Below are 24959 nucleotides of genomic sequence, written 5' to 3'. Positions count from 1 at the left end.
AACTCACAGAAATCTTCCTGCCTCAGCCTCTTAAGAACTCAGATTACAGGTTTGTGCTGCCATGCCCAGTGCCAATTACATTTTAAATACTTCATATTTGAAATGCCTAGTGTGTGTGCTGGGTTTTTTGTGGGGTGGACATTGAAGACTGAACCTAGGGCACTGACAGCTGAGCTGCAATCCATACATACTTTTTGAGACGGGATTTCAGTAAATTGCTAAATTGCTCAGCCTGGGCTGGAACCTGTGATCCTCCTGCCTCAGCTGTTAGACCGCTGCGATTACAGGTGTGTGCCACCACAACCAGGTTTGTGTGTATCTTCTTGATGAGCATCTTTAATTTCAGTAAAAGTAATTATGAGAGAAATGCTTTCTTGAGTATACACCCACCCATCTAGCTTCTAAAGTCTTTTGTCTTTATTTTGGGGTACTAGAGGTTGAACCCAGGCCTTATCCACTAAGCTATATCCCTATTCCTTTTTATTCTTCATTTTTTGAGACAGGGTCTCACTATATATTCTAGGCTAGCCAAAATCGTCCTGCCTCAGCTTCATGAGTGCTGGGATTACAGGCCTGCAACCACCATGCCAGTCTCCTTTTTACATTTTGAGACTGGGTCTACATTATTGTCCAGGCTAGGACTGAACATAGGGGTCCCCTGCCTCAGCTTCCTGGATTTCTGGGATCACAGGGTGCACAACTTTGATCCTACATCAGTTGTCTTCTCATCATGCTATTAGTTCCTGTCATCTTGACTCCTTGCCCTGGGGCCCTGGACACAACTGCAACGCAGGTCCCGAGTGGGGAGCACAGAATTTTATTGTTCAGAGTCTCATTCTGTTCTATACCCATCTGGGTGCTGGGTGGAGGTGACCATGAACTGCCTCCCTCCACTGCGGTTCCATGGGCCCATTCGGCTTGTGTTCCAGGTTCAAAGTGCACTGAGAAAGCTTCACAGTTTTAATACTTCCTAGATGCTCAACTGAGGCAAAGTGACAAGATGGCCCTCCCACCCCCGCCCGCCACAAAAATAAAACCCCAAGCCCCCAGCAGCAGCTGCTGCGGCTGTATGAAAAAATAATACAAACTCTTCTTTAAAAATAGATTACACAGAAAGAACCCAGAGGACAGAGGGGCTGGAGGACGGGAAGGCCTGCGGTGCTGAGATGAACGCAGAACTGGGCTGCTGGTGGACACTGGCCTCACATCCCTCCAGGGCCGGCTCCTCCATCCGCCATGGTCCCCTCTGCCTGAAGGGACCCTCTTCACCCTGAGGCCTGTACCTGTTTTTCACTAAAGTGGCTTTGATAATGAACAAAAAGAGACCAGGGCAACAGCCAGGCCTGCCGCACGGCTGGCCAGCATGCAGCACCAGACCTCGTCTGCTTTGGGGTTGGGTCCCATCCATCCTGCCCGGCTGCTCCCCAGACACCCTGGGGGTTGCCACTCCTGGGAATGCTGCACACATACACACACACACACACACAAAACCTTCCTCTGCCTAGCCCCCCTCAGGGCCATTCCAGAGGTGGCTTCAGCCTGCACACACAGAGCAGGTGTAGACAGGTGCAGGCCAAGGGGTCGCAGGGCGGTTTGGGGGATGGGCACAGCTCATTGGGCCCTGCAGCTCATGCAGGAGAGTGGGGTGACCCCACCAAAACAGAGGTAGGGCAGGGCGACGTGACAGAACGCGCACAGCTCTGGGGGCCAAGGCAGAGGGTGGGGGCCATGGTCCAGGGAGAAGGCAAGTTAGGGCCTGGCCACCACCTGCAAGGGAAGCTGCCAAGGGTGTATCCTCTGGGGTGGGATGGGCAGCTATGGAGCCGGCTCAGTCAGGAACCTCGGGGTGGGCAGGCAGTCCGCTCTCTCCCCGCCGGTAGGTCTCCCAGAAGGCCCTGTCCAGCTGTTCCAGTTGCGGACCCAGAGGCAGGTGGCTGGCCAGGTGCATGCGCAGGGTCTCTAGCCACTGCTCGAGCTTCACAAAGGATGGCCTGAGGACAGGCGGATGGCCACTGGGGTTGGCTCTCCTTGAAGCCCCCCCACCAAGCCACCATAGGCCATGCCCCATCTTTTTACCTCTTCTCAGGGTCCAAGTCGCAGCAGCGCACAGTGATGGGGAAGAAGCTTGGAGGGCAGTTTGGGGGACAGTAGCGGTCCAGGAAACCTCGCACGTTAAGGCCAAAATCCATGGTACGGGGCAGGTAGTCAGGGTCGGCATTCACCCGCCCAATGATCTGTTCAGCACAGGCCTGACAATTAATCTGGGGGCTCCCACAGTCTACCCATCGCACAGTGCTGGGGCCAGGTCATGCCCTCAGTCTGGCCACAGGAAGAAGGCATGGATGGGAACTGCCAGGCCCAGGTGTCACTGCTGCCCACCTCTGGACCTACCTCACATAGGACAATGCCGAAGGAGAACACATCCACCTTCTCGTCATAGCTGTGGCCTGCACAGAGACTGCATATCAGCAGGGGACAGGGCCAGGGTGGCATTGGGTACAGTGGCCAACAGTCTCCAGGCCCCAGGCCCAGACCTTGGGCTGTGCCACTTCCCAGCAGCTCAGCAGAGAAGATAAGCACTCTAGGCAAGAATGTCATGCCCTGCTGGGCCACTCACCCGCTGTGTGACCCCCAGCAGCCACAGGCTCTTGAGTCCCAAAAGACAAGGCCATCAAAGTCTGGGAACCCATGAGTGCTGCCATGTTTGAGGGAGATGCAGCAGGGAACCTCCTGTCCCACCCCCTGTACTGCCAAAAGGAAGTCTGTGCAGACGCAGTGAAGTTAAGAGCTGGGGACAAGATGAGCCTGGGGCACCTGGGGGGTCCTGAGTATCATCAAGAGTGCCCTTAAAGAGGGATGGGGAGTGGAGGTGCACAGGAGAGGCGGTGGCCACATAAGGACAGAGGCAGAGGTTGGAGAGGAGCGGCCACAAGGCTGGAAATTTGAGACCATGGGTCCTGCACAACCAAGGGGGGATGGCAGCCCTGCAGGTTTTGCTCTCAGCCTCAGAGATGACACAGAGACTGCTACCCAGTTTATAACAACTTATGAGTTGCCTCAAGGCACTGGTCCAGGTTCTCTAAGCCTGTTTCACTGCATGTAAAACAGGGGTATCATCTCCCCAGGGACATTATGACTGCCAGCTGCTTTAAGTACTGGGGTTTCAACACAGCGCCTTTGCACTGAGCTATACCCCTACTCTTTCTTCTGTCTCCTCCTTCCCTCCTATTCTCTCCTGGAAAAAGGGTCTCACTATGTAGTCCAGGCTGGTCTTGAACTCACTGTTTAACTCAGGCTAGCCTAGAACTCCAGTGATTCTCCCACCTCAGCCTCCTTAGTGCTAGGATTACAGGCACCTTACAGGCATGCACCATCCTGTCTGGCCACTCTCGTTCTTTGAATGCCAACTGGTACTAATCCTCACATTACCCTTAATGACAAGGGCTGTTCAGGCTGCTTCATAGGGTGTGTTATCTGGGAGCAACATTGACTGTGTTCACTGGCCCACTTGGAATCTATGCCTGTGTGTCACCTGTTTGTGGAGGAACCATATAACCTGTGGTTTGGATACATAGTGACTACTGATGGCATAGAAAGGCAGCAGAAAGAGGGCCTGTGGCCTCTAAAGATGCCCATATCCTACTTCAGAGACCTGTGGATATGGCACCCTACAGGGAAGCTCAGGGTGTGTGCATGTGCATGTGCAATGTTGGGATAGACCTCAGGAACCTGTGCATGTCAGTAAGTGCTGACCCTAGGACAGGGCTCAAAGGAGGAGAAGACCCTGGCTTACCCAGGTGACCCTGTATTGGCCAAGGTTTCTACTTAGGGAGGTGGGGCTCAGCAGCAGAGGAGAAGGAACAGGAAGAGGCTGAGCTGCTGGCCCTGGGGAAAGAGGCAGGGCTGGAGCCCAGGAACAAGGCGGCCTGGGAGTCAGAAATGTACAGGAAGCAGATACTGCTGCAGAGCAGGCGAGGTCCAGCCCCAGGACATTTCCTGGGAGTTTAGCCCAGAAGACTGTGGCTGGGCCTGTGGCCTCCAGAACAGTCTCATCACTTATTCCTGAAGCCACCAAGTAATGTGGAAATGCCCTACAGCCAAGATGGGAAGTAACACAGGATGCGAGGAAGCCACTGGGCTGGGGAGGCCAAGCTGCTAGCTGAGGCCCTGTCCTGAACCCAGGCCCGGGGCCCCTTGTGTACCACACACCGTTGATCATCTCGGGCGCCATCCAGTAGGGGTTCCCCACCACTGTGTACCGCTTCTTGCGGTCTGGCTTCTTGAGGCTCCGAAGGTCCTCGGTCTGTGTCTTGTCATCCACCATAAGTCGTGCCAGCCCGAAGTCAGCCACCACCACATTCTTGTTCTGGGAAGGTGAAGTAAGGTCACACTGAAATGCAGACCTGGTCTGGCTGCCACTAGCCAGGCCCTACAGTCACCCACAGAGTGCCAGAGGACACGCTTGTGACACTGTGGCCCCACCGTCTCCAGCTGCCCAGAGTTGAAAGGCCAGTGTGGCTCCACGCCTCCAAATATGTCCTTTGCCCTCACCAGTGCTCCCCCAAACCATCTCAGCACCCTCACTCCTTCCCTAGGCACCTTCTCTGCCCACCAGGGCATAGGCACTGCACTGCTTGGGAAGGAAAAGAAAGCATTTGGACCAGGTCTTGGTAGGGCACATCACAGGCCACGTGTGTGTGTGTATGAGAGAGAGAGAGACAGAGAGAGAGAGGATACAGAGAGAGAGAGACAGAGAGAGACCCCGAGACCTGGGGTCTGAACCAGGGCTTTGCACTAAGCTACATCCCCACTCCCTTATACATTTTTTCCTTGACACAGGGTCTCGCTAACTCACTAAGTTGCCTGGGCTGGGTTACAATTTGGATCTTTCTCCCTCATCCTCCCAGAGTGCTGGGATTATGGCTGTGTACCATCCTGCCTGGTCAGACTGTGTCATAAATTCTCTAACAACCCAGTGAGGTGAACCATCCAAACCCAGCATCATTTCCCACCAAAATCAGAAAATTCTGAGGACAGCAGGTGGGGAGGGGCTGACCACCTCTTGGGGAACTCGAGTGAATGCTGCTGCTCTCAAAGCTGTCATCTCAGGTGTGACACCAGGTGGCAGACATGTAGGATAGGCAGGTTTGCTGTGGGATCCCTGGACCTGCCTGCCACCTTGGGAGGTGGTCCTCTAAGGCCAGGACCACAGTGACTGTCCAGGGCTGCTCCATCCTTTTCAGAGAACCTTGAGGGTCAGGGATCAGCACTTCCACAACCCTTGTAGGGTCTTCTGAGACAGGGGCTGCAGCGCTAATCAAGGGAAACAGCTTGAGGGGGCCCATTGAGGGCCAGCTATGCTCAGATGGATGTGTGTGCCTGTGTGCTATGCCACCGAACTACCCTGTACCCTCTAGCGCAAGACAGACCTGGGGACAGGTGGGTTCCCAGTCCTGACTCTGAGCAGGGGCTAGGTGCTTTGGTCTTGGTGCCCACAGAGCTCCAGCCTCTCTGCATTCTGCCTCCCCCACAGATCAGAGCCCAGCTTACCTCGCGGACCAGGCAGTTGTGGGAGTTGAGGTCACGGTGGATGATGTTCATGGAGTGGAGGTAGGCCTGTGGGGACGTAGGGGACACAGGTGTCGGGAGCCCCCAGCTCATTCCCACCACAGTCTGGCCAGGTACAGGGCTGGGGGTCTTCCCATTCTTGGTCCGTGTCTCTCCACCCTGTTCAAAGGTCCCATGTGGGACCCACTTCCAGAGTCCTTATGGCACTGAAGTATAGTGGCAGGGGCCACTTCGCAGGCCACTCACCATCCCCGATGCGATGTCCTTGGCGAAGCTCACCCTCTGGCTCCATGGGTACTGGCTGTCCTGGGGGGTAGGATGAGCCATGGGAGCCATACCAGGTGACAGGGACAGGAATATGAATCAGAGCAATTACGTGTCTTGGAGATCTGACAACCCTAGGAACCCTCTGTACCCACAACTGTCTGCTTTTAATGGGTTTAAGGGGTTTGGATGATCAAGTCACATACAATATTTTCTAACAGTTGATCTCGGACACGAATATTCCTTAGAGTTCTCCGTCTGACTCCTCTGAACAGAAAATCCTAGAGTTGTCCTTCAATGTCTGATGGTTTATTTTACCGCTGATTGAACTCAGGGCCGTTGCAATGAGCTATATCCACAGTCCCTTTTTTAAATTTTGAGACAGCGTCTCACTATCAATAAGGTGCCCAGGCTGGCCTCAAACTTGTGATCCTCCTGCCTGAGCCTCCCAGGCAGCTGGGATGACAGGATGCCTGGCTAACCATTCCTGTTTATAAGCTGATTATCTCAGGCACAGTATTTGGTTATGGGAAGCTGGTAACACAGCGCTCAAATCATCTGGGGAGACTTCAGGTACCAGAGTACATTAAAGGCAAGAGGAAGCACACTGTGGACTGCTGTGTGGTGCGGAGGTCACACTCACCAGGGGTGGCAGGACCGCACGGTGAGGAATACCAGCGAATTGAGGAGTGTAGAGTCAGGGGCTTGGACAGGGGGTGAGAGCTCATGGTTGAAATGGGTTTAACTGCAGCACAGTGTACAGCACACAGTGCCTGACATCTTCCTTCCAGCATTTCTTTTTCTTTTTTCTTTTTTTTTGGAGACAAGGTCTTACTATGTCATGCAAGCTGGCCTTCAACTCATTTATGTAGCTGGGCTGGCTTCAAATTCAGGGCAGTCCTCCTGCCTCAGCTTCCAGAGTGTGGGAATTACAGGCATGTACTACCATACCCACCTCCAGCACTTTATTTCCAAAGATGGACTTGTAATCATACTCAAATCTTTTCTCTCTCTCTCTCTTTTTTTTTTTTTTTTTGGTACCAGGGATTGAACTCATGACCTTGCAAGTACCCAAATCCTTAAGAAAGTCCTGGATTAGGGGCTGGGGATTTAGCTCAGCGGCAAGCAGGCAGTCGTGGGTTCGATCCCCGGCACCGATAAAAAGGAAAAAGACAAAAAAAAAAAAAAAAAAAAAAAAAGAGAGTCCTGGATTTTATGAACCATGTCTGAGAGTGAAATGATTTGATCTATCACAGATGGGGAGGGAGATGCCTCTCCTGGATGCTCTGCCTTGGCACAGCCCGAGGCTCCACACAGCTACACCAGCACCACCAGGCCCAGCTTTAGCAGGAGCGCAGCTCTGGAACCTGAGCCAGTCCCCAGGCAGGCATGACTTACCATGCCCTTGATGATGCTGCGCAGCGTGCCCCCCTTGATGTACTCGGTGATGAAGTTGAGCCTCCTATCCTTGTAGAGCACACCAATGAACTTGAGCACGTTGGGGTGTTCCAGGCACCGCATGACCTTCACCTGCCAGGCAGACAAGGCTGGGCACCTGTCCTTCCTCCTCCACTCAGAAGGCCATGGCCCAGCCCCTCTGCACTGACTGGCTGCTCCCACCCCCAGGGCACCTATCTAGGCAGATTCTGTCTTCTCTTCCCCAGTGGCTTGGATGTCACATTTGCCTAGAGCCCCTGGCCACCCATTCTGCACAGGGAAGGGCTGGGGACCCCCAGAGACCTCCTTGAGGAACGTCCTCTGTGTCTCCTCATCAAACCGGATCAGCTCCTTCATCACCATCACCTCGCCTGTCTCCCGGTGTGTCACCTGGAGAGGACATGGAGACATGGCGACTCAGGAGACAGAGGCTCTGCCACCAGCTGCTCTGGGACTGCCAGGGAGACAGTGCTGGCTTTGGGGTCTACAGATGGCTCAGAGGTCATTGATAGGAACACGAACTCTGAGGTTTCCTAACAGGACTGAGGTCAGACATCTGATGGGGCGGGGGCAGATCTGTGCTTCCTGAACTGTCACCTGGACACTTGGTGGCTTCCCCAGAACTCCTAGCATGGCAAGGGGGCAGGGACAGGGCAGGGTTCTGGGCCTCTCTTGACACCTAGGCAGCACCTTCTGTATAATTTTGCTCTGGGGCAGAGCTTGTGTCCCTGCTCAGGGTAAGAGACTGAGATGGGGGTGACATCGAGCCCAGTGTGGGGACCCAAAGAGGGGGTTTTGGGGTTTGTCTGTCTGGGCTCCTGCCCTCCTTGCCCAGCCCAATGGGCCTTGCTGTGCATAAAGTTCTGTGTCTGTGGCAACAAGTCTCCTCCCATCTCCAGCTCTAGGAGGGTGGGGAGCCTGGAAGCCAGAGCATGACCATGGCAGGTTCTGAGTTGTTCCACCCTGTACCCCGCCCGTACCTTGATAGCCTGGCCAAAGCAGCCCTTGCCCAGCACCTCCCCGTGGATGAGGTCCGATGGCCTGAAGATGCGGTGTGGCCGGCAGACCACACGCAGGGACTCGGAACGGCCCAAGTCCTTGCGCTGGGAGGCCGGTGAGGCCAGAGAACTGGCCCCCGGTGACGTATCAATGCTGCAGCTCCTCCTGGGGAGGGACACGGGGAGGTAGTACTCGGCCAGGGCCCTGTGTCCACTCTGGACCAGCCACTCAGTGGCCCCTGAAGTGGGTGGCATGGCTCAGTCCTCCTGGGCTCCAGGGCCCCTGACTCCTAAGGCCCACTGCTGTGCAGGTGCCCTTGGTGGGGATGTTTGTCCTTGGCCCCATTTGGTGGCCTAGGGTCAGACACTTTGTCATCCGGCTCTGCAGAGTTGGAGGACACTTGCATGGGGGTGCCGGTGACCATTAGCAGAGGTCTCACAGGTAGCCAGAGCTCCAGATGAACAGGGATTGAGGGAAAGCATGTGACTTTGACCACACAATCTCAGTGCACTGCTGTCACCCCAGATGGTGACCTCATGGGAGTTCTGTGCAGGCCCCACAGGAAAAGGGTCGAGGACCAGGCTGCCTCTGGGCTTCCTCCTCCAACCTCCATCTGAGGACAGGGGACTGTGGCACCTGCTGCCTGGACCACTGCCACAGCCGTGGCTGGCTCTGGTTTCAGCATCCCCGCCCCAAGTCCCTGCTGCATTGGACCAGTATGACCTTCATGAAACACATTCCTGTGTTGCCAAGTCCCTTCAGGAGGCCCTGCTCTGGGAAAGGTAGAGCCCAAAGACCCCTGCCACATCTGATGCGCTCTGGTCTGCCCAGGGTCCTCTCCTACCTGCCCTGTGTCCCCAGCATCCTGACCTCATTTTTAGCTGGCTGCACCATCAAGCCTAGATCCTGGTGTACCCTGGCAGCTTCTGCTTGTGTCTTCTCCCTCCTGGTCCTTCCTTTGCAGAGTCCCTGTCCCCACACCTTGGGGCCCCCTCCCTGCACAGTCAGCTAGCTCTTCTACCCGCACAGCAGGGGACTCACAAAACAGGCTTCTGCCGTGTGCTGACCACCTCTCCGCTGGGGGTGCATGCTGGGGAGCCCAGAGGGCTGTGTATGGACGGCAGTCCCTGGCCCAGTGAGTCATGGGGGTCATGTTCGATTGTCAGCTGCAGCAGGCGGCTGGTCTCCTGGATCAGTAGGTCGATCTGGGAAACGGGTGCACAGGTGAGGTGGCCATGGCAGTGTGGAAGGGAACTCAGAGTGAAGACAACTCTTCCACCACTGCTGGTCACAGGACCCTTCCCTACCTCATCCAGTGGCACATTCCGGATAGGGGTGCCGTTGATTTCCAGGATCCGGTCTCCCACGTGGATAGAATTCTTCACATCCGGGCTCATGCAGCCCGGGTCCACTCTGAGGAATGAACAATGGTCAACTCATTCCTGCCCATTTAAAGCACTAGATCTGGGGTGGGTGCAGGGACAATTCGATCTCTGTAATTGATTACTGATGTCTGCCACAGATATGGCTGTGGAGATGGGCACTGTAGGCATCTGCTGTCTCACACAGAGGCTTGGTCCCACTGCAAAGTTCTCCTGCACCATGGAGGACAAAAGTGTGCTCCGTCTGCCTGGAATGCTTGAACAGGCAAATGTCCTAACAGGAGTCCTGAAGGGTCCAGATCCACTGGCCTACATTCAGCTCCACGAAGCTCCCACTTCCTAGAGTTGGCTGTCAGAGCTGGCAGTGCCCTGGGCACAAAAGCAGAGAAAAGTAGGATGATGACTGTGATTCGATGTCTATGACCTCACTCATGGATTGGCCAGCCTGCCCAATTTCCTTGTGGCTTTTTATGCTTTCATGTGAGTTACCTGGTTTTCTGCTTTCACTTTGTTTCATAAAAGCTATTTAGGAATGTGCTATCTCTGTGCTAGCTCCCCTTGGGCTGGGGAAGTGGTAGGGATAAAGCAGAGAGAAGGGCAATAGCTTTAATAAAATGGCTCTGAGCTGGGCATGATGGTGCATGCCTGTGATCTCAGCATGTAGCACTTAGGGGGCTGAGACAGGAGGAGTCCCATAAATTCAAGCCCAGCCTGGGCCTCACAGTGAGTTCAAGGCTAGCCTAAACTATATAGTAAGACCTTGTCTCAAAAACACAAAGAAGGAAAAAAGAGAGATTTCCAAGTAGGACATGGTGGCACAGGCCTATAATTCCAACATATGGGAGGCTGAGGCAGGTGGATTGCTGGGAGTTTGAGGCCAGCCTGGTCAACTTAGCGAGACCCTGTTTCAAATTTAAAAATTGAGGGTTATATACCTTAGTGCTCCCTCAGTTCTACAGAAAAAAAAAAAAAAAGTCTATTCTCACAGGAGAGGAAACCCTCCTGACAGTAGAAAGCACACTAATAAACGCAGAAGACCGCAGCTAGAAAATCATTTTGCAGTCAACACAACTGCCACAGGGAAGACTCAGTAATAGATAAACTGAGAAATGGTGGGAACTAATACTCCAATCTCACAAACGGCTTATTGACTGCACAGTGGGAAAACGAGCCAGGAACGTACAAAAAAATGAGCCAAGCAGTTACAGGGAATACCCTCTGCACAGTGACGTCATGTGTCCATGTGTCTAGGAGGACAGCATCGTGCAGGCAGGACTAGGGCAAAACACAGAGACCAAATCTAAGGAGGAGGGGATGGGCGAACCCAAGCGAAGGCACATTCTACTTAAGGACTGCGCCATGTGTTTCAAAAAAGCCATGGTCTCACTGGGTGTGGTGGTGCATGACTGGAATCCCAGCACCCTGGGAGGCTGAAGCAGGCTAAAGCAGGACAACTGCAAATTTCAGCTCAGCCTGGGCAACCTAGCATCTTAGTGAAACCCTATCAAAATGCCAAATAGAAAAGGCTGGCAATGTAGCTCAGTGTGGAGGCCCGGGGTTTGATCTCTAGTACTAGACCAAAAAAAAAGCTTCCTTGGACTCTCCATGTCCCCTCCCTCAGTCTTCTGCTATGGCAACAGTGGCCTGGGGTGGCCCAAATAAATAAAACTTGCCTTAATAATGTGGCTATAACAGAATGAAAAGTGCTCAGCTAAGCTACTCTACTATAAGTCAGTTGGGCTAGTGGCCTTCCAGGCAGCAGGGCAGTTTCTAAGAAGGGTGTGGCAGGGGACAAACTCACCAGGAGGGCATACATGGAGCGGCAGCACTAAAATCACCAACTCGCTCCGGGGCCTTCTCCCTGAGCTGTATCCCCAGCCCATTAAAATTTTTATTTGGAGACAGAATTTTGCTAAATTACTGGGATGGGTTCCAATTTGAAATCCCCCTGCCTCAGACTCCCAGAGTGCTAGGAGCATAGGCCACTATGCCTGGCAACTCTATTCATTTCTTTGGGGATTAGCTGGGTCCTTAACCTGGCCTGGGGCTGGGGTACACCAGTAAGCACACCAACCTGGGCCGGTCCTCTGCTCAGTCCTTTATGACACCAGCTACCAGGCAGATGTCCCAGGCAGGGACAGATATGCAATCAGTCCTTCTTCCAGCCCCACCTTCCCGTTTTATCTTTCCCAGGTATGTTGCCTGCTGCCAGGCACATGTGTGACACTGAATCAAATGGAAACTGGCACCTGGCGCCCACATCCAGAGGTAGGCACATTTCAAACCATCTTTCCGGGTGCCAATGAAGCTCCACACAACCAGAACTGTGCAACACATAATCCCCTTTCTTAACAAAGTATCCTGTCCCAGGTATTTTGCTACAGTCATAAAACACATTAAGACAGACCCTCACAGTGGAAGTTACAGAGCATGTTAGTATCTGGGTCAGCTCTCTCCTCTATTTCTTCTTGCATCTCAGACCTTTTCTACACTGTCCTCAGGGCCCACTGGCTTGGATCACATTTGCTTGTGAGCCTTAACACACTTCAGGTGGGTGGTGACCCTCCTGCTCCACTTCCATTCTGATTGGACAGTTGATCTTTGGTTTAGGAATGGGGCAAGGTGTTACGATAGATGGGATTTGTTTCTCATTCATACCTAGAGCTCTTTGGGGCTCCCAGAGTTATGGGCAGGAGGAAGGTCTCACGTTTGATCAGCTTCCTCAGGCCCGCTAGGAACACAGAAGCTTTGGTTTGGCCAGTCCAGCTCTGCTGTCCAGACAGTGTGTTCTGTGGGTGGCCCTGGGCCACTGCATCCTGCTATTGTTCCCGACCCTGTCAGGCATGGGCTACAGAACTGCTCTTCTGTCTTACTAGGTGTGATGCTTAACCTTGACTGCTATCTTAACGGGTGTGAGAGATGCCTAGGAGATTAGGAAAGGACACCTGTGGTGATCACAGAGCATGACATAGCAGGACTATATCTAGTCTTGCTCTCTGGCTCTTCCATGGCTCTCTGCTTCCTGGCTGCCATGAGGTGGTGCCCTTCCTCTGACGCTTCTGCCTTGGAGCCAGCTGACCATGGACTGAAACCTTGAACCCAAAACCTCTTTTAAATTGTGGGTGTCAGGCATTTTGTCCTGACATGTCTGGCATGTGCAGGGCTTTTCAGAGGAGTGACACAGACACCAGCTGCACTAGGTGGTGGAGCTGGGTCCCTATGTGTCTAAACATGCTCCCCAGTCCAGTCTGCCACCTGCCACATCAATGGCTGGTCACTCACCCCTGGACTCGGACGGTGTGCGAGTGCTCTGTGCCGCAGCCTGGTGGGCCATGCGGGGGGTCGATGGAGACTGAGAGGCCGCGTTTGCCATGAGAAGAGGCTGGGATGGACACTAGGGTGACTGTATGGGGCAGGTGAGAGCCGGGGGAGTCAGGGAGGATCTGCTCGATGACAGGGGTCACCACAGTCTGGTAGTAGCAATGCCCACTGCAACCCAGGGAAGAAAAGTGTGTCAGGAATGCTGTTAATACTGCCATCCCCACAGTCCCAGCCCTTCAGCTGACTGATGGCACTGCTAGCGGGGACAGTGCACGGTGCCAGCCAGACCCCTGAGGCGCAGATGTCTCCACGGGCTGTCCACTGCTTGCAGTGCACAGCACAGCCTGCCCGGGGTGTGTGGATACATCCAGTTTGGGAGAAGTCATTAAAAGCCCATTTGGGATCTAGTGGCACTGTTCTCTAATCCAGCTTTACTGCTATTGTATAAGGAAGATTTTATCTGCCTTTGTCTGTGGTTCCTGGGAGAGACTCTGAGTCCTTGAACAGGAACATCTGGGTTATTTATGAGCCCCTCTGACTGTGCCTGAGTCCTGCTAATGGGATGACTCAGGGGTACCCATCACCATGAAGCTAGCAGTGATCACAGCTGGGGCTCCAGCTGGCCTGACTTCCCAGGAAGGGGCTGAAAACAGAGCTTCATCCTGTGGCCCAGAAGCCCATCCATGGTGATGCACAGTGAAAGCCTAATGAAATCTTGGACACAGAGCAGGCTGAGGGAGATGCCCTGGCTGGTGATGCAGCAAGGTACGGGGCAGGGGTGTCTCCATCTGGGAGTTCTGAGCAGTGCCCTTTATAATAAAACTGTGATCCTAGGGAACCAGGCTTCCCAGAGTTCTGAGTCATGTAGCTGATCTGACTTTACACACACACACACACGCAGAGCCAGGGATTCCAGCTGGCCAGGCATGCGGGTGGCTTTGGGACAAGAGTGTGCAGCTGGCATCTGAGTCAAGGGCAGCCTGGAGGGAAGCTGCATCCTTAGCTTGTAGGCTCAATGCCAGCTCCAGGGGCTGGTGCCAGGGCTGCACTGCAGCAGTGCATGAGGAAGGGAGCTGGGGTGTTGTCTGTCCCACGCCTGGGGTTCGTGACACCATGGGAGGGAAGGGGCATAGGTGGGTGGCATCTGTCTGGTCCTCTGATTGCACCCAGGAAATGCAGGGTGGACAGGCTGGGCACCAGGGCTTGGCAAGGGGCCCTGGCACTCACCAGTACAACTTGGAATGCTCCACCAGAGTGTAGGTGTCCCCATCCCCGATGAAGGTCCCACATGCGAGGCAGATGAAGCACTCGGGGTGGTACTTTAGCTCCCCGGCCACCTGGTGGAAAGGTTGGTTTAGGGACCCAGGAAGCCAGCTACAGAGCTCCTGGGCATCGCCATCTGCACAGACAGGGGTGCAGAGACTGTGCAGTCCAGGAGCACTGGAAAGGGAGAATGTACACACTCGCACACAGAGCTAGGTGTGGCACACAAGTCAGGTGCTCACCATGACCAGCCCTTTGGTGATGTGCTCCGAGCAGCCGTGGCAGGACTCGCCATAGCGGGCCCAGTAGTCCTTCTTGCAGAAGAGCTGCCCATCCTTCTCGTAGTACTGGTGTGACAAGGTGGCACCACACTCACTGCACCTACAATACAGAGTGTGCAAGGAGGGAGGGGGCTGATAGGGCAGCTGAACACGCACCCCTCACCCTCTCTTGCCCTGCCCTCATCAGAATTAGGATTCTGTTTGATGGGCAGAAGCTGGCTGTCCTGGGGCACAGGGCTGGGCAAGTGGGGCCTAGAGTGGATTCAGTCCCATTTTGATGCCCCAATGGAATGCCTTGTGCCATGCACACCCTATGCAACCTCTTGCAGCTGCTTTGCATACAGAGGGCTTCCCCTGAGGGGTGAGGGCTGCTTCTCCTCAGGGCCCTATTGCTTGTTGTGCCAGAAAGATAGTCCAGAAGGTGAGTGACTTGCTCTTTTTTTTTTTTTTTATCGGTACCAGGGATCGAACTCACGACTGCCTGCTTTGCAAGGCAGGTGCTTATGCCGCTGAGCTAAATCCCCAGCCCCGAGTGACTTGCTCTTAAATCATCAGGCAGGTGGAGGAGGAATGGAGGCGCCAGGAGGGCCCACTCCAAGGGGCAGTGGGCATCCTCCACCTCCCCCTGCCCTGTAGCCCAGCAGCTGGCGCTGGAGGCCTGTCTTTATCTCATAGGGCCAGAAGTTCTCCTGGCTCCCTGAAGCCCTGTAGGTAATGAAGGTCACAAGAGGGACAGTCAGGGTACAGGCCAGCACCTCCCAAGCAAGGATTTCCCCACTTTCCTCAGAAAAGCAGTCATGAGAGATGCAGCAGGGAAGATAGGGCCTCCTCATGAGCAACCCCAGACAGCTGGGAGAAACCAGGAGCCAGACCAACCTGCCCCATAGCCAGTGGAAGTGTCGGGGATCCTGGCTCTGCTCACCACAAGCAGCTTGCTTTCCTCAGAAGGTATAGAATGTGGAGTGGACCAGGGCACCCTGTCAGCTCTGCCAAGGTCAGGATACAGGAGGCAGCCAGTGGGAGACGGACCCACTCTCTCCCAGGCAGCCTGTGTATTACCCTGGGGTGTGTGTGTAGGGGGGGATGGGGGATGGGGAATGGGGGATGAGGGATGGGGTGAGGAGTAGCTAGCCGGTCAGGGGGATCTGCCCCTTTAGGCGGATCCTGCTGGTTCCCCTTTGTCTGGGAGCCTGTGGGGAGGGGCTGGGACTGGGGAAGCACAAAATGTCAGGGTTCATAAACATGTGGGTGGGGGTGTGCCCAGGAAGGGGGCTCATAGCTCATTCTCAGGGATTAGGGTTAGGAGGAGGCGGTGGCTGTGGGCCAGTGACAGCAGAAAAGACCATGACATCATGGCCACTGCCCCACAATCCGGGGAACTGCAGAGGGTGGGCACCACCCCTTAGGGCTGTGGGAGGAGTCCTCTGTGGAGGTCCCCAATGTGCCTCTCCAGGGCTGTAACCAAGCAGAAAATGTGAGCCTGGACCCCACTAGCTGATGGAGACAGACTTGTTTCTCCCCACAGTCATCAGTGACCCATCTGACCTTTCACTGACCACACGCGACTCATTTCTTCCGGGGTCACAGGAGTGTTGTATTCTGCAGGGATCCCTGTCTTTCCCCTGCCAGGCTGTTAGAGCCAGGCTGCAGATGCACTGCCTGCCTCTCCTTTCCCCAGGGCTTGGTGGGGTTTGGCTGGGTGGAGCTCAACCAGCTGTGGTCCCCCAACTCCCGGGGTGGGGGGGGGGAAGAATGCTCCTCAATGATCCTTTGAGTCTCACAGCCCTCTCCACTCATCACAAAGTCACCATGCTGCCACTGTCAGCTCCCAGGCACAGCCTCAGGGACCTGGCGTGTGTCACCTGGCTCGCCTGCCCAGATACCACTTCCTTAAAGCTCCTGGGGCCCCAGCACATGGGCACTGAGGCCTGTCTGCTCTCCAGCTGCTCACTGTGCACCTGCTGGATCCCTGGGGTTCTGGCTGGCAGGGCAGCTACCCAGCCCAGCCCAACCCAGCCTTCCCCAAGAACACCAGCTGTCTGGTCCTGCACACACGGGGCTGCCCCAGGCACCCTTTTCTGACTCCATCTGCTCCCAAAGTGGCCTGGTAGGTGGTACTGACAGCACAACACCCTTTGGCAGGTAAAAGATACCTAGAAGCTCCAGCCCTCTCCTGTCCTGATCTCTCCTGTCTAGCTAGCAGCTGGAGAAGGCAGGAGCTGGGGACAGGCCTGGCTCTGGGGGTGTCCCACACAGGCCAGTGGCCCCCACAAATGGTGTGAAAAAGGCAGCAGAGGAACTGAGCTGGCAGAGGGCCAGCCGGAGTGGGAATGCTGTAGACCCTCCTGCCCTGGCCTGTTTCAGGGAACCCTCTGGACAATGGGGAAGACAGAGCTGGCTGGAGCAGAGGTGACAGGTATGAGGTTCATCTCTCCCAGGGTGCCCCTTCAGAGTAGAAAAAGAAGTCAGAGGGCCATCTGTGTGGGGAGGGGCCCCAGAGAGGCCTGGAGCTGTGCTGTGGCCTGCACCCCCATAGCCAGCTGACAAGACCTGGAAGTTTCAGTTCTGCCCCAGGTGGGTCTGTCCCAGCGCTGCCTCCAGCCCCAAAGCTCCCACCAGCAGCCAGCCAGGCGGGGAGAGGGTTCTGCACTTACTTAGCTCTTCTGCGATAGCAGTTTCTTCTCAGGGGTGCGGCCCGCAGCAGCATCCTTTGCAGCAATGGCAAGAGGTATTTGGAGGCTGCGGGAGTGCAGGAGTGGCCTGACCACTGCTTCCTCATCCCACCAGGAGGCTCAGGATTGGAGGGTGTAGGAGGTGGGGCCAGTGAGACCACACAGGGAAGAGGGTGCAGCAGTGTGGGTGCGAAGGGCCTTGATCTCAGCCTGCAACAGGAAGGAACTAAGCACCTTCTTCTGCCTGAGCTTTTACATAGGTGAACAGGGAAGGATGGGCTGTGACCCTAGGCAAGGAGGTAGAGGAGGAGGGATCTAAGCTCTGACTCCACGAAGGGAGGTAGGGGAGGAAGAGGAAGGAGGAGGAGGAAGGATCTAGGCTCTGACCTCAGGCAGGGAGGTGGAAGAGGAGGAGTTAGAGGAGGAGAAGGAGGGATCTAGGCTCTGACCTCAGGCAGGGAGGTAGAGGAGGAGGAGAAGGAGGGATCTAGGCTCTGACCTCAAGCAGGGAGGTGGAAGAGGAAGAGGAGGAGGAGGAGAGATCTAGGCTCCGACCCCAGGCAGGGAGGTGGAGGAGGATGGATCTAGGTTCTGACATTAGGTAGGGAGGTGGAGGTAGAGGGAGGTAACCTCTGACTCCAGGCAGTGGGGTGTATCTAGGCTTTGACACTGATCAGAGAGGTAGGAAAGGGGAAATCTAGGCTCTGATTCCACTACTCAACCCTCAGTTTTTCTCATTGGGAGAAAGGTGCCTTTTGTGCTTCTCAGCCTTTGCCTGGCCCTCTCTGCAGACAGAGACAAACTCAACGCAGCTGCCTCTTCCGGGGCTGTCCCCAAGGGAGTAGAGGTCGGCTTCCCATGGACAGTCCGACCTCTTCCCATGAGAGGTTCCTTGCAGAGGGGAGGCTGTACCTAGCCTGGGCTTGACTGTCAGCCAGCTGTGCCCTCCTGCCCACCAGATCTCTGGGGAGATTACTAGGAGGGGCTCATACGTAGAGGCAGCAGCTGGGCCAAGAGAAACCTCCACCACCCCGCCTTGCCATCATCTGCTGGGAGGCGGGGCCCCAGGACAAAGGGATGGGCCTGGGGAGACAATTCAACCTCAGTACCAATGCCAGAGGCACTGGAGGGCCCATAGCAACCCTTCCATAGTCCACAGAGGTGTGCAGCACTGCTCTTCAGACATCCCCTGCCTCCTGACAGTCCCCAGGCCTTGATGACAGCCTGGGACACCTCAAGGGGAGGGCTACGGACTGTGGCGGCACTCTGCTGAGGGTTCAGGCCACAAGACTTAGAGAGGATGCACAGCCATGGGTTCCCCCAGCAAACATCCCATGGGCTGGCTCGGTCCCTAGCCACTGGTAGCTGGATTGCAGATTCTGGATGGGCCACCTTGGGCCTTTGGACATGGTTCTCCCTTGTACCCTCTGACTCTGAACTATACCTCCTCAGAGCACTGTCTCTGCAGAACCTAGTGCATCTGTCTCTGCCTGGATTGCTCACTAGAAGGCAGGGACTCTGAATCTTGTAGGTGACAGGACAGAGCCACAGAGTTCGCAGCCAGGCTCATAGGGACACTGGGAAGACAATGACGGCTCTCCTCAGCACCTGCTTTCTCACCTGTCACTGGGGCCTCAAGAAACAGCACCCACTCCACAGCTTGTCCTAGAGAGCTCCCTAATTACCTGTGTGTGACTCAGAGACCAAGGGAAGGCCAGCAATCACAGGACCATCTCCCCTCCCTAGAGACAGAGCAGCCAGCTGGAGGCTGCAGGCCCTCTCAGCTTGTCACATCCCTCCTGCCAGAACAGCTTCAGGAGGATCAGGAACAAAGGGAACAAAGGTCTCAATGTTATCAGCAGAATCATGGCTCTGAGATGTGTCCAGAGGGGAACCGACCAGGATCCCTCAGGTGTCCTGCTGAGAGCCAGTCTGGTTGCCTGTCAGCCATGTGTCCCCGGCAAGCAGTGACCTGCCTGAGCTGCTTTTCTGAAGGTCACAGAGTGAGGACACTGCTAGGTCACACAGCTTTGAGAGTTACTGGGAGAGCCACACGGGAGGGCTAGGAACATGCGTGGAAGCCACCACGTGGAAGCTATCACTGCCTGTGAGCCCCGCCTAACTGTGAGACTCAGGTTGCTCCTCACCAGGGACAGTCTGAACTTGTATTCCCTGCTGGCCCTAACTGGGGCCACTCCTCCCCTGGTGATGCAGTGCAAGATGTTCCAAAGTCAGGTGCCACGCAATCTCTGCTTCACTCCAGCAGCTTCAAGCGCGACTCCACCTTCCCTCTCCAGCAAGCTTCTTGGTTCCTTTTGGCTCCATGGCAAATTCCTCTGCATGGCAGAGCTGGCTCAGAGGGAGCTCTTCTTCCTGATGCCACTTCCACCTGGACTCAGACCTGTGGGGTCACGGCCAGGCAGGGCACCTCCCAGCATAGATGCAATGGGGCAGCCCTAATTCCATCAAAATCAGCAGACCACACCCCCTGAAGTGCAAGGCTTAGAAAGCCAGACCTGTGCTCCTCAGGCCCCCATCCCGAAAACAAAGCCCTCTTGCATCAGCCTTGCAGTGATGAGTGAGCAAGACACAACCTGCAACCAGGTACCTGCTTCTGCAAAGCCCTCAGCTGTCACCTGAAGCCTCAGCAAACATGGTACTTCCTGTGAGTCCAGGGGGCACTTCATGAGCTAACTTTAAAGGAGAGAGGATGACAGTGACTAAGATGCTAAACACGGGTCACAGGTTCAGTATCCCTGATCCAAAGTGCTTGGGAACAGAGATCTGTCCTAACTTACTGAACTACAGAATATTTGCATATATGTAATGAGATCTCTTGGGGAGAGGCCCCAAATTTTAATAGGAAATTGACTTACGATTTCGTATGCACCTTAGACACAAAGGTGACTTCATGAAAGCATTTTTTTTTTTTTTGTCTTTTTCTTTTTTATCGGTACCAGGGATCGAACTCACGACTACCTGCTTGCAAGGCAGGCGCTTATGCCACTGAGCTAAATCCCCAGCCCCATGAAAGCATTTTTTGTATATCTGTGTCTGACTGTGACTGGTCACACGAAGCCAGGTGTGCAGAGCTATGCCCATCCTGATATATTCTTAAAATACGAAACAACGAGCCAGCTGTGGTGGCATCATGTTTGGTGTTCTGGGTTTTGGATTTTGGAGCATTCTGGATGAGGGGTGCTCCACTTGCATTCACCAAACAGTGTACTCTCTCTATCTGAAGTCACCTGCATCCTCAGTCCCCCTGACAGTCCCTTTCCAGCCAACTTGCCTACTGAAACAGCAACCTTCACCAGCTCATCAGACCACAGCCGGACCCCAACTGTCTGCTGACTCTTGAAGGCCAGCAGGAAGTCCTTGCCCTGGCATTCAGTGCCCTTCCCAGACTGATCCCAACTCCAGCTCTCCACTACATCCATCAATTCCTGCTATTCCTGCCAGATTTATGGTTCCTGTGTTCTCTGCTCTGGGCTCCCCCTTCTGAGTCTCCCAGCCCTCCTTCTGGCCAACAGTCTGAGTGGGCACTGTGTGTCCACTGAACTCACTGACTGTGTGACTTCAGGCAAGAGAAGTGGCCTACATCCCCACTTCCCTCTGGCAGAATGAAGGCCACACAGTATCTACCTGTGCAAAACACTAAGAGCAGGGCTTGGCCTCTACTTAATGCTAGAAGATGTTAGGCTGATTCTGTTTTCTGGTGGGGTTACCAGGAATTAAACTCAGGACTTCATGCTTGCCAGGCAGGTGCTGTGCCACTGAGCTAAATCCCCGGCCCATGGCTAATTCGTGTGTGTCTGTCTGTGACACTGAGGATGGGATTCACAACCTTATACATGCTAGGCAAGTGCTCCACTGAGCTCCAGCTCCAGCCCAACTTATTCTTTTGTTTTGTTTTGGTTTAGTTTTTGTTTTGTTTTGTTTGAGACAGTGTCTTGATATGTAGCCCAGGCTAGGCTTGAACTCACAGGTGATGAGTGTGCAGAGCTATGCCCATCCTGATATATTCTTAAAATACGAAACAACGAGCCAGCTGTGGTGGCACATGTTTGTAATCCCAGCATGCAGTAAGCTGTGGCAGGAGGATCACTATGACTGCAAGGCCAGCATGAGCTAAACAATTCAAGGCCAGAATGCACTACACAGTGAGACCCTGTCTCAAAAACAAAATAAAACAACAACAAAATCCCAAAACAACACAAATCAAAGCTCCAGCACCAGCAAAATAAATTCCTGTTGGGGATGCTGAACCCTGCAGGGCCTCCCAGCTTCCCTGAACTCTGAATTCACTGATGCACCAGGCCCTGCACGTGGAACTGCCTTTCTACTACACATTTCCATGCAGAAATCAAACCCTTTCACACCTGCCCAGCTCATGGCCGAGCTGCCAGCTGGGCTTCTCAGGATAGTCCCACTGGGTCCTCCCCTCTGAGTCACTGTATGCTCTACTTTGTCTGTGGTCACAGCTCTGCCCCCTGCTTCCGTCTGTGTCTGGAGGCCAGGCCTGAACTCACTCACTAGTCCCTGGGGCAGGGGTCTAGCTTCCCTCAAGGCTCAGTTTGTCTTTGCATGCTGGGGCAGGAGCACCTGGGACAGGGTATGGTGCCCTCCACTTCCTCCCCACCTAGGTGCCAGAAGGCCTTGGCAACAGAGTCGGCCCCCAAGCCGCTGGGGTCTGTGCCCATGGATTCAACAGATGCCAGGTTGAATTCAGGAAAATTCCCTCTGTACTGATCAGATACAGATTTCTTTTTGTTGTTATTCCCTAAGCAATTCAATACAACTACATACAAAGCATGAACACTAGTAGATACCATAAGTAATCTAGGGGTGATTAAAGTATGCTGGAGAAGCAGAAACTTGGTGATGCATACCTATAGTCCCTACTACTCAGTAAGCTGAGGCAGGTGGACTGCTTGAGCCTAGGACTGGCAACAGACCAAGACCTGGTCTCAAAACAATGGATATGTATTACAGAATATGCAGAGGTTCTACAAAAGTATTATGCTATTTCATTTTATATAAGACTTGTATCCGTGGAGTCATGCAGCCAATGCCCTGTGGCTGGTGGGTGACTACCACAAGGCTGGAATGCAGGTTTCTCCCTCAGAGGACTAGGAGGCAAAGCAGGAAGACCTCTAGGCATCTTACAGTCAGAAAGCCTCATTTTACAGAAAGGAAACTAAGGCCAAGGGTTCACTGGAGGACACAAGGAAGAATGGCACCAGGAGAAACAGCAGGCCTCTGGCAGCCCCAGCCAGCCCTACCTGAAGCAGTCTGCGTGCCAATCAGCATTCAGGGCCTGGAGGTACTGGCCATCATAGATCCTCTGGCCGCAGCGTGCACACACAGGCAACTCACTTCCTGCAGGGGTGAAATTGAGTCAGGAGCATTCTTAAGAGGTGCAGTTTGGTGTAGGTCCAACCTGCACTGCCCACCCCATGTGGCCCAAATGCCCACATGCCCAGCACCCTGGCTGAGTAGTCACTGTGCCCAGAAAAGCTGTTGGTGTGGGTCCTGCAGAGACGCTGGCTAAATTATCCAACCTGTTTGGGCCTCAGTATCCCTAGCTGTAAACTGAGGAGGAGGATCAGATATCTGTCCACTCTCTAACAATATCATTCAACTCTGGGTCTGGCAAAGTAGATGGGGAGAAAGAAAGCAGAGGATTTAAAAATAAAGTGGCAACCCACAATCTTACCACAGCCCTCTTTCTTCCCAGAAGTACTGGAAAGGGGCTTCAAAACCCAGGAACTGGCCAGGGCTGGACTGGTACATCCTGGGCCAGGGGGTGAGGTGGTAGGTGCTTACCCCACTTGGGTATGACCTCATTTGACATGCTGGGGCTGCAGAGTTGGGCACCCTGATACCTCCTGAAGCTGGCCACTGCTAAGCATGCTTAGTCATCCCTGGGGCCTTGCACCCTTGGATCTGCTGAACCCTGCCAGATGCCCAGGCCTGCCCCTCCCCACAGCACAGATGGGGAGACTGAGCCCCAGAATGGGCAAGGCTTGCCCTGTCACACAGCCAGGACCAAAGCCACAGCCTATCCCTGATTACCCAGGGACCTAAAGTCAGGGCAACAGTGAGGGAGTCACACGGAGATGGGGGAGGGCTCTGAGAAGCAGGTGGGCTGCCAGGACCATGTGGGCCTATGTGAGGACCCCAGAAGTGAAGCCGGGAAAGGAGACCCCAGACCCTGTTCTGGGTTGGGGGAGTCTTCGCCAGTCTCTGAATCCTTCAATTGGGCCTAGTGGAGAGGAAGGAGCCAAAGAGAAGACAGAACCAGCGAGACCCTCCCAGACATGACTGATGGCAGGTGCCAGGTTTGGTGCAGGGAGAGGGGGAGGGGAGAGGGTCCCGCAGAGCACTGCCACAGCACTCTTCTCTCTGCCCATCCACCTCTTGTGCCTAGGGGGTCAATTATCTGGTCTCCAACTGTACACACGGGGAAACTGAGGCCCACAGTGTGAGTGCCTGACTCAAGGTCATACAACCGGGCAGGCGCGGGGCGAGGCGACTTGGACCCAAGGTTGCGGCTTCCCCAGCCGCCCGGTGCGACACAGACCACGTTACACACAGGATGAGACGGCCCGAGGGCGAGGCCGGGTAGACCCCACACGCGGACGACGCAAGGCCGGGAACTCCTGGGGAGGCTGGAGACAGCTGGGATGAAAGGGAGGAGGAGGGGGCGATGGGGGGGGTGACGAACGAGGGGGACGGGGAGGGGCCTGCGCATCCCAGGGGCAGGGGCGCGGCCTCGCGGTGGACACAGCCCCCACCCGCGGCTCCCGGCTCCCCGCCCTCGGTCCCAGCCCCCGCGCCCCCACGGCCCCGAACCTCGTGTCCCGCACCTTCCTCTCCCATGCGTTCTTCCCTCCAGGTGCAACAAAGTAGCGTCAACCTCATGCACTCGGCGGGGGGCGGGGTCGGCGGGCCGGGACTGGGGGCGGCCGGGCCCGCGAGCTCGCCCACCGCCGGCCCGGGGAGGCGGAGGCGGGGAGCGCGGGCCGGGAACCGCTGCCTCTGAGACACCGGCTGGGCCACCGGCTCCGTACCGCGGCGGCCTGGGGAACGCGCGGAGAGGCGGACCGAGGCGGGGCCCCAGAGCTGCGGCAGGGGCGGGGCGGGAGCGGCGCGGCGGCAGCATCTGCCCTGCGCGGCCCCGCCCCTTAGCCAGAGGCCCCGCCCTCTCGGAGAGGGCTCCGCCCCTTGCAGACCAATTGGGTCTTCGGAGTCTGCGCGCCCCGCCTCTCCCGCCACCAGGTCGTCCCGCCCCCGTCTTTTACGCTTTTCATTCATCTTTAGGTCCCCAGGCAGTCAGTCCTCCCGGGCGCGGCAACTGAACTGGGTTGTACGCTCTGGTGGGGTGTAAACACTCAGAAACGTCACCTCCGCTTCCCAGTGGGGAGTCTGTCTGACTCAAGACAGCGAGAGGCAAAAGACCGAGTACAAAAAAAAGAGAAAGACCTAGTCCAGAGCTAGTGCACCATGGGAATGCTGGCGATAGCTGTGGGGAGCCCTCATCCTCCTAGGAAGCCCGCTGAGAGGGCCGCGAAGCGGAGGAAGGTGACGCCCACATCTCAAGGTATCCAGTTGCCCCGGGCTCAGGACCCAGGACAGGAGTGAATTTTGCCAGCCTGCTGCAGGCATGCTCTGTATGAGTCCCTGCCAGGCGCCCTGACAGGAGAGAGCGCAGGGAAATAGCGTTTGGGCTGAGTCAGCTGACCAAAGGATTGGGCTGTCCGGTGCAC

General features: G+C 55.2%; 1 protein-coding gene and 1 long non-coding RNA gene across 8 annotated transcripts in view; one reads left to right on the top strand and one right to left on the bottom strand.

Annotated features, from left to right (window-relative positions):
• The window catches only part of LOC106027739 (uncharacterized), a 77848-nt gene that overhangs the window by 24667 nt on the left and 28222 nt on the right, over nucleotides 1–24959 (top strand). Inside the window, exon 6 of one of the 4 annotated variants that reach the window (XR_010042385.1) lies at nucleotides 5534–8433. The exons of the other annotated variants lie outside the window; for them this stretch is intronic. This is a non-coding gene — a long non-coding RNA (uncharacterized LOC106027739). Of the gene's footprint in view, nucleotides 1–5533; nucleotides 8434–24959 lie in introns of those variants that run through there. 4 annotated transcript variants of the gene reach the window in all.
• Nucleotides 802–24409, bottom strand: Limk1 (LIM domain kinase 1). 4 transcript variants are annotated; one of them, XM_013152603.3, is made up of 17 exons: nucleotides 24060–24217; nucleotides 22473–22569; nucleotides 17170–17397; nucleotides 14477–14615; nucleotides 14199–14308; nucleotides 12933–13139; nucleotides 9576–9681; nucleotides 9310–9473; nucleotides 8250–8433; nucleotides 7573–7659; nucleotides 7231–7362; nucleotides 5815–5874; nucleotides 5551–5616; nucleotides 4210–4366; nucleotides 2392–2447; nucleotides 2077–2234; nucleotides 802–1991 (listed from the first exon to the last, which is right to left on the bottom strand). In XM_013152603.3, the coding sequence occupies exons 1-17, from the start codon at nucleotides 24112–24114 to the stop codon at nucleotides 1829–1831; spliced, it is 2169 nt and encodes a 722-aa protein (XP_013008057.1). In that variant the 5' UTR covers nucleotides 24115–24217; the 3' UTR covers nucleotides 802–1828. The 4 variants fall into 4 exon arrangements, with proteins under 4 accessions (XP_013008057.1, XP_063090384.1, XP_003470043.1 ...); XM_063234314.1 differs by lacking the exon at nucleotides 17170–17397 and having other exon boundaries at nucleotides 24046–24409; XM_003469995.5 differs by lacking the exon at nucleotides 17170–17397 and having other exon boundaries at nucleotides 24060–24216.

This window comes from Cavia porcellus, unplaced genomic scaffold (assembly GCF_034190915.1).
Source record: "Cavia porcellus strain 051 isolate PalLab524CR breed Dunkin Hartley unplaced genomic scaffold, mCavPor4.1 scaffold_23, whole genome shotgun sequence".
Taxonomy (NCBI): Eukaryota; Metazoa; Chordata; class Mammalia; order Rodentia; family Caviidae; genus Cavia; species Cavia porcellus.
This window is presented reverse-complemented; position numbering and strand designations above follow the sequence as displayed.

Excerpts from the sequence above, each read along its gene's own strand:
- Limk1 (XM_063234314.1), bottom strand. The coding sequence starts at position 24,355 with ATGCTGCCGCCGCGCCGCTCCCGCCCCGCCCCTGCCGCAGCTCTGGGG. Across the intron at positions 8,434-9,309 it reads ACACGGCAGAAGCCTGTTTT|GAGGAGCTGCAGCATTGATA; the intron begins GTGAGTCCCCTG and ends GTCCCTCCCCAG. Across the intron at positions 5,617-5,814 it reads AGGACATCGCATCGGGGATG|GCCTACCTCCACTCCATGAA; the intron begins GTGAGTGGCCTG and ends ACGTCCCCACAG.